General features: G+C 49.5%; 1 protein-coding gene across 2 annotated transcripts in view; it reads left to right on the forward strand.

Annotated features, from left to right (window-relative positions):
• LOC133228063 (voltage-dependent R-type calcium channel subunit alpha-1E) overlaps nucleotides 1-8,564 on the forward strand; it is a 338,653-nt gene that overhangs the window by 309,977 nt on the left and 20,112 nt on the right. For both annotated transcript variants that reach the window (XM_061383395.1, XM_061383394.1), the window contains 5 exons: nucleotides 2,387-2,483; nucleotides 4,653-4,758; nucleotides 5,920-6,027; nucleotides 7,194-7,294; nucleotides 7,575-7,681. In XM_061383395.1, coding sequence (XP_061239379.1) covers nucleotides 2,387-2,483; nucleotides 4,653-4,758; nucleotides 5,920-6,027; nucleotides 7,194-7,294; nucleotides 7,575-7,681 — 519 coding nt within the window. The remainder of the gene's footprint in view (nucleotides 1-2,386; nucleotides 2,484-4,652; nucleotides 4,759-5,919; nucleotides 6,028-7,193; nucleotides 7,295-7,574; nucleotides 7,682-8,564) is intronic.

The raw sequence follows: 8,564 nt of genomic DNA on the forward strand, positions 1-8,564 counted from the left end.
CATTTGTGAACTGGTGGACTTGGTTCTTAGAGGCCTAGCTGGAGCCAAACTCCATTTGCCGCAGCTGGCCAGGTACGGGCCAGACACATCATGGGGTGCTCATGGTCACTAGGGATTGATTTCCTTGGAAAATCGGAGGCAGTGTAGTTCGCAGAGTGATGGTCCGTGCCGTTTGCAAGGTGCTGGTTCTCTGATGCTAACCGTCCTCCACCTCTCCTGGTCTGGCTTTGCCAGGCCCCAGGAAAGAAGCCACCCATCCCCCTCCGGCCGTCCCTTTCATGGCTAGGCTGTCGTGTCTCTCCTCCCCTTCTCTGAGTGTCCTATTAACCCACCTGTGCTTCCTTTACAGCGGCAGGATCCCGTATAAGGATATGTACAAATTAGTGCGGGTGATCTCGCCGCCTCTGGGCCTGGGAGAGAACTGCCCCTACAGGGTGGCTTGCAAGGTTTGCCTCCGGTCCCCAGCCATGACCGTGACCATGACCGTGGCCGGCAGCGGGGTGCAGCCTCCAACCCCCACCCTCCGTTTTGCTCCACCACCACTGCGCCACATGAGGGAACCTTCATGTTGCTTTCCTTTGAGTTTAAAGAGGTCCAAACCCTTCCAGAACCAGCAGCTGTTACACAAGGAAGAAGGGCATTTTGGGGGTGGGGGGAGGGACATGGATAAAAAAAAGAGCTGAGGACTTAATAACAGAGGCTGCTTTGACCTCTGTTTTCTTCACACACACTCATTCACCTCTCTCTCTTTCTCACTCCACCTTATTCTGTGGATTTAGAGGAACCTCAATTCAGAGGAACCTCTCCCTCCTCCACAGAAGGCAGAAATCTTTTTAATTCAGCAAGAAGTTCTGGTTTCTTTCCCTTAGAGATAGAGCGCCTCCTTCTCACACTTGAGTAGTATCCTCCCATAGAGAAAGTAGAAAAGTGTGATGCTAACCACACTTACCCCTGCCCCATTCTGGACAGTTTGGTCCCAAGCAATTATTTTGGGTCGGTTGGGCAAAAAGTTTGCTCGGATTTTTTTCCATAAGGTCTAACAGAAAACCCTGAACAAAACATTTGGCCAACCCAATGAAAGCTATAGGGCAGAAAGCTGAGAAACAATTAAAAAAAAAATGAGGGCAGGAGGTGAGGATAAGTAAAGAAGGTGAAGAGGATAGTCTATGGGGTGTGGGAAAATTTCATAGCTCAGAGGGTCTGGGAAGGTCTCAGTAGAGCCCAGAGGGCTCCAGAGCAGAGTTCTTGCCTGAAGGTCCTGCTGTATATCGTTGAGGGGTCTGTTGTGACTGCCCGGTCACTGCTTATTTGTGAGACCAGGAATATGGTTCAGGGGCACACAGGTGACCTCCCTCTCCAGCTAACACAGTGGCTCCACCCAGCCCCGGGCCAAGGCCAGGCCCCCGAGATAAGGAAGCCTTTCCTGGTATGCCGTGAGGGATGCACAGGCTCCCTGGGGCGCAGCGCAGTCCGGCAGCTGGAAGACAACTTAGGCCCAGAAAGATGCCAGCCTGGGCGATGGGGGAAGAACTGGCCAGGGATGGCGGCAAGTGATTCCTGTACTCGGGCAGGCCGAACAGCTGCCTCTGCAGAGACTCTTTAAACTCCACCCTGGTGAACCCATCGCGGCCGCATGTGGGAGAGCCCGGGAAGGCAGCATGGCATGCGAGATGCTCCTCCTCCTCCTGGTTTTGTTTCTTCTGGCCCCAGCATGCCGCCGCCCCGGGGCATGCCGGCACACAAAGAGCACTCTTACCCACAGAGCCAGGTGGAAGCAACGGGCCAACTGAGCAGCAGCCTCCATCCACCACTTTCAGCACCAGCCGCCGCCTCCTGCAGCACTCACACCTCAGAGCGGGATACACGATGCCCCCGCCTATGGGTTCAGAGCAGGAGAAGGGCCTGACTTCCAGGCCAAGGAGAGGGGGCCAGAAACCCCTAACCCAGGGCTGGAGCACCGTCTATCTGGTTTATACCGCTCGCACACAGCCCTGGGAAGTGAAGACCAGCTTGTGTTGTAGGGGGCATGGCTGGTGTGAATAGGGAGATGGGGTGATGCTCCTCCCGGAGGGGAACACCAGTCCCTAGGACAGCGCGCGGCAGAGGGACCTAAGGTTGCCGCCACGTTCCCGGGTCTGTGTGGGGCGTGATATAAATCCGCACCAGGATGGAGACACGTGTATGATTTGCCTTGATTAACAGGTTTCCTATTCTTTTCCTGTTTGTCCATTTTGTTTCGTTTCTTTTCTCCTGTTTTCTGTACTCTTTTGTTTGTTTTGGCTCCCCCCGGGAATGCCTGTTCTCCTCTCCTCCCTGTCTGCATTCTTCCCTGCCACCCTCCCTGCCCTGCCCGCCGACCCTCGACCCCCACCCCCACCATGAGCAGTGGCCGCATCCATTACACTGAGATGTATGAAATGCTGACTCTCATGTCACCGCCGCTAGGCCTCGGCAAGAGATGTCCCTCCAAGGTGGCATATAAGGTAGACCACTCCTTCCTTTGTTCTGGGCTAGTGACCAGCAGGAAATGGGATCCCGCTGTGGGGAGGTCAGAACGTGGGGGAGGAAGCTGGGCTGGGAACGGTGGGAGGAGGGAACCAAGGAGAAAAGAAATGATGCGATGCAAAGGTCAGGAAGGTTCCCGGAAGGATGATACATAAGGTGGTTTGTAAGACTTTCAATGTGTTATTCTGTTTCTACAAGTGTGTGACTTCTTGTGAGTGGGTTACTAGAAAAGAAGTAAGTAGCACGTTTCCTTTAAGAGGAAGCAGAGTGGTGGCCTGCAGAATAGCATATTTGGGCAAGAAGGACAGCAGTCAGAGCTTATAAAAAGATCTTCCATCAGATAAACTAAGAAATAGGAAATATGCATAAATTCCACTAAATATGGTCCAAAAAGAAATTTTTAGGAGAGAGGAAAACTCTTAACAAATTTCTTCCTCCATGACATAGGAAGGAACAATGGTATGGTTTCTTCTAGGTATCAGGAAAAAAAAAAGAGGAACACGACCTCCATCCCTTGATACATGATGAAGAATGCAGCTCCCTTCCCCCATTAGCCCAACTACCCATTTTTCCTGACAGTATCAAAGGAAAGGGTGATGATGGGCACAGGTTGCATTCAGCCTTAGACCTGCCTTCTTGGCATGACCGAGATATGGATGGACTCCCCTCAGTCTGCTTAGAGCAGCGTTGTACATTAGGAGTCACCAGCCATCAGGGTGCTCAGAGCCTCAAGGCCTGAACTTTTCCTCCACGTTCAGTACTGTGTGTACTCAGTCATTTAGTCATGTCCGACTCTTGCAACCCCATGAACTATAGCCCGCCAGGCTTCTCTGTCCGTGGGATTTTCCAGGCAACAATACTGGAGTGGGTTGCCATTTCCTACTTCACATTCAGTAATAGTTACTGTTAATCCCCCATTGCTATTTAGACTGACTCAGAACTCTGGAGCTCTTTCATTCACCTAGCAGTATGCCCTAGCAATGGCGCCTGGAAGCGCCTAAAGCAGTGGGAGAGAGGTGGAACTCAGATAGAAACCGGAAACTGGCCTTACACTCGAAGATCCCATATTTGTGGTGTCATATTAAGCGAGATGTTTCGATGGAGTGTTAGAAACCCTGCCCTGGAAAGAGACACTTGACTTCCTGCTAGGCTGGTGGTTCTGCTGGAGGACCTTCTCCTGCTGCTTCCTCCAAGTTTAAAGCTCCAGAGAGCATCTCATTGGAACAGGGGGCATCTATTAGGGACCCTCATCCACCCCACTACATGGCTCCTCCTGTGCAGCTTAGGAGCCGACATCCTTTATGCTCATGATTCCACATCTAACAGGTGATGGACTATATGGCCCTGAGTTCTTTGAATTTCTGGGGTGAAGCTTGGGACGGGGGCACCAAGGGTTGCCGGAATCAGAGGAAAAATTCATTCCAAAAGCAAGATACTCTCTGGAAAGTGGATTTGGCCATTTCCGTTTGATCCCCTTCCTCCGGGTGAAGGGGACAAGGCCTGCCCACTCTGCTCCTGCCTCGGTCACCCTTCTCTCCTGTCTTCTCTGCTCTCCCCAGCCCTCTTCCCCTGGACCCTGTTTGCATTCTCTCACTTTTCCATTCTGCTCCACCTCATCCTTTGGATAAGCTGGACTTCTGCATGTTGAACCATGTGCTGGCAATTTAAAGACTCAAAAAGGGGGCATCAGGATGCATCTTTCAAGTCAGATAAGCAAAGTAAAATCTACCCCCCCATCACTGTCTTTTCACCTGAGTTTTTGGGGGTCTTCATGGGACAAGTGGGATTGTAGAACAGCCCTGAAGCAGGGAATGGAGCCACCTCCCTGAGCTGACTCCTTTCCCTGAGACATTGTTTTTAGGATCCTGATTAAAGACATTCTTAGGACCCTGGAGGAGTCCTACAGAATGATGAGTCCCTCTTCCCTTGGAATTTGGCATCATTCCCTAGGGGAAAAAAAAAAGAAAAAACGGCAGCCAATGAGCCTTCAGTGAGAAGCAGGGCGGGACAGGACTGGGAGGGGACGGGGGAATCCTTGCCCTTCTTTTTCGTCTCTGCATCTGACCTCTGCTCTTTTCCTCCCTTGTTGCCAAGGTTTCTTTCGATATATGTTTTCTCCTGCTGTTTCTTTTCTCTTTTTCACACAGAGGTTGGTCTTGATGAACATGCCAGTGGCCGAGGACATGACCGTCCACTTCACTTCCACGCTGATGGCTCTAATCCGGACAGCTCTGGACATTAAAATCGCCAAAGGTCAGTAACCTTAGGAAGGAAGAAGATTCTGGAACAACTCACCCGGAGTGATGCAGGACAGAGATATTTGAACTTCATCCAACCATGAAGTAACCTGGAGGTCAAGTAGTTTTCACCTCCCAGTTTTCACCTCTGAGATACAGTAACTGTTACTGTATTATTTAACTTTTGCCCTTTCCTCTTAATGAATGACTTGATATTCGTTAAGGCTCCTTTGAGCTTTAAGAGTATGTGATCTTCGATGTCTGTACTATGTAAAATGTCTACTATCTACCATCTACCATCTAAAATGTCTGCTGCTAAGTTGCTTCAGTCGACTCTATGCGACCCCATAGACGGCAGCCCACCAGGGTCCTCCGTCCCTGGGATTCTCCAAGCAAGAACACTGGAGTGGGTTGCCATTTCCTTCTCCAATGCATGAAAATGAAAAGTGAAAGTGAAGTCGCTGAGTCCTGTCTGACTCCTAGCGACCCCATGGACTGTAGCCCACCAGGCTCCTCCGTCCATGGGATTTTCCAGGCAACAGTACTGGAGTGGGGTGCCATTGCCTTCTCCTCTAAAATGTCTAATAGTAGACATTTTAGTAATATTTGTTGAATGAACAAGTGAATTTCCTTTCTGTTTTTTTTTTTTTCTTACATGGTGTTTTTAACGTCTTGGAAGGCTTCTGTGGCCAGTGCTATCCTTTAGTGATTTAGGAAAGAAGGGTTTGCTACTTCAGCAGGGCCTCCAGTTTTCCTGCTCTTACCTGATCCAAGTCCTTTTTAAAATTGGTTCCCCCAGACTCTGGGGTTAGATCACTGGAAGAACTGATACACGTATAATGAGGCAGAGGAGGCGGGCTTGTGGCGCTCTGCATTTCCCCTTCTGATATACTGAGCAGCTGGGAGGCTCCGCAAATGAACGAGGAAGCTGATCTTGGTCCCCAGGGCCTCAGCTCTCTGTGGCGGGATATCCCTGAGTCACTGAAAACAGGAGCCAGAATGCGTTCCGCTTCTTCAGCAGAAAGACCCAGGATTGCAAGATCCACAGTCACGAAGTGCCAAGGTTTCCTCCAAGAATCCGAGGGGCCATGCTGACGCAGCCTCTGTCCCGTCTCCTCCCTCTGTCCTTGTTACTTCTGTGTCTGTTTTCGTTGTTAATGAATGTATCCTCTCCCAGGCGGTGCAGACAGGCAGCAGCTAGACTCAGAGCTCCAGAAGGAGACCCTGGCCATCTGGCCTCACCTGTCCCAGAAGATGCTGGATCTGCTCGTGCCCATGCCCAAAGGTGCAGGCTCTCCTGGCTGTCCTTGTCACTGTGGGCCCAGAACGCCAAGACCACATCTTTGGGGGGAGCGTGGAGTGATCAAGGAGATAAGGGAAGGGTGCCCTTTTATTCTTAGGAAACAGAAATCCCTCACTTCTCAATTGTCATTAACTGAAAGCAGTTTCTTTTTGCTTATTGAAGTATAGTTGATTTACGTTGTTAATTTCTGCTATATAGAAAAGTGATTCAGTTATACATATTTTCTTTTTTATATTCTTTTCCACCGCTGTGCTATACTAACCTTGTCATTTATCTATCGTGTATAGACAGACAATACTAACCCCAAACTCCCAACCTTCGCTCCCCTTTGGCAGCCACAGTCTGTACTGTGTTCATGGGTCTGCTTTGTTTTCTTAGATAGGTTCACTTGTAACATTTTTAGAATTCATATAAAGTGATATCATATGATATTTGTCTTTTCTGAATAATTTCACTTAAGTGTGATCATTTCTAGTTGTATCCGTGTTGCTGCAAATGGCATTATTCCATTCTTTTTATGGCTCTGTAATATTCCACTGTGTAAATGTACCATTAACTTTATCCATTTATCTGCGGATGGACATTTAGGTTATTTCCATGTCTCGGCTACTGTGAATAGTGCTGTTATGAACGTAGGGGTGCATGTTTTATTTTTGAAGCATAGTTTTGTCTGGATATATGGTCAGGAGTGGGACTGTGGGATCATACGGTAGTTCTGTTGTCAGTTTTCTGAGGAAGCTCCATCCTGGAAAATAGTTTCTTAAGATAGGTCACTGTGGTTGTGGGTGAAACTTCTTGGGTGCACAGCTCTATCCTCCCACATAACACAGTTCAGCAGACCTTCAAGCAGTTGGGGAAAAGGTGCTGTTACTAAGAGATGGAAATCAAGACCGTTCCAGGGGGTGGGGGAGTGGTGCTTACTAATGTGTTTCTTATCATTAGTAACACGGCCCTCCCTGGGTGGCCATGGCAGTCCCCTGAGGATAGCTCTGGGGGCCTGTTTACTGTGTCCTCAGTGCCTGGCGCAGAAGGAGCCCTCCATAAAGGCTGGATGGCTGGGTAGTGGAAGGGGCAAACCTGCTTCCCAGGCGTCCTCACTCTCTCCCCATCTTCTCCTGTTTCCCTCCATGCCACACTGGTGTCCTCAGCCTCTGACCTGACTGTGGGCAAAATCTATGCAGCAATGATGATCATGGACTACTACAAACAGAGCAAGGTGAAGAAGCAGAGGCAGCAGCTGGAGGAACAGGTGAAGGGCAAGGACAGGCCGTGCGGTGGGTGGGTGGGTGGACCCCTGAGGGGGCAGGCCAGTGCATCCCTGGGGGACCGTGCCCCGCAAGTGCACAGAAGCAGAGGCCAGGCCTTGCAGGGCCCAGGAGCTGCCTAGGATCGGGGGATTAGAACCCCAGTGGGGCAGAGATTCAGGCAGTCACACAGAGTACCAGTCATATTCCCGTTTCACTCAAGTCGCTGGCATTTCCCTCATAGTCATTTGAGTTCCCTTTTCCTCCTCTCCACTTTTAACACAGAAAAACGCACCCATGTTCCAGCGCATGGAGCCCTCGTCTCTGCCTCAGGAGATCATCGCTAATGCCAAAGCCCTGCCTTATCTCCAGCAGGACCCCGTTCCAGGCCTGTGAGTATAACCAGAAAGCCCACAACCCCCCGCTTGCATTGTGACTCGTGTCATCAGGCAGACCCACAGATTCATCGCCTAGGAGTGCCCGAGAAGTAATACTGACTGAGATGAGTGGATGCGCCCCCTCTGAAACTGAGAAGGCAACATGTTGTATCTTTATTTTTTAACTTCTTACGGCAGCTCTTTTAATATCTTTAAAATTTTTATTTACTTAGTATTGGTTGAGCTGGGTGTTCATTGCTGTTGTCAGGCTGTCTCTAGTTGTAGTGCATGGGTTTCTCATTGAGGTGGCTTCTCTGGTTGCAGAGCATGGGCTCTAGGGAGCGTGGGCTTAGTTGCCCCACGACATGTAAAATCTTTCCTGACCAGGGATCAAACTCATGCATTGTCAAGTGGGTTCTTAACCACTGGACCAGCAGAGAAGTCCAACGTGTTGTATCTTAAAATGGCTATTCAGCGGGGAGTAACAGAAAAGCAGACTGAGAACATATTGGTGCCGTGGCCAGCTCAAGAGATAGAGAGCCCTGTGAACGGACAAAGGAAGAAGGGGCTGTGTTAGTATCACCACTTTACAGAGAAGAAGCTGGTGGCTCAGAGAGATTCATTAAGTTATCCAAAGCCACATGGCTGGTAGGACACTGAACTGGAATTTAAGTCCGTTATTTCCAAGCCCAGAGTCTTCCCTTTACACTATGTTATCTGAAAAGAACCTTTTATCAGACAAAACTTTTTTTTTTTTTAATTTTCTATATTGAAAGCAGAAACAAAACGCTAATTGAGGAATGTACCAGTTCTTCTGAGTTGTAAGCCTTAGCCCCAATGTGGCCATGAGTCATAAAGGATGTATTATTATATACACACCTCATTATAACACCGTCTC

The sequence above is a fragment of the Bos javanicus genome, chromosome 16 (assembly GCF_032452875.1).
Source record: "Bos javanicus breed banteng chromosome 16, ARS-OSU_banteng_1.0, whole genome shotgun sequence".
Classification (NCBI taxonomy): domain Eukaryota; kingdom Metazoa; phylum Chordata; class Mammalia; order Artiodactyla; family Bovidae; genus Bos; species Bos javanicus.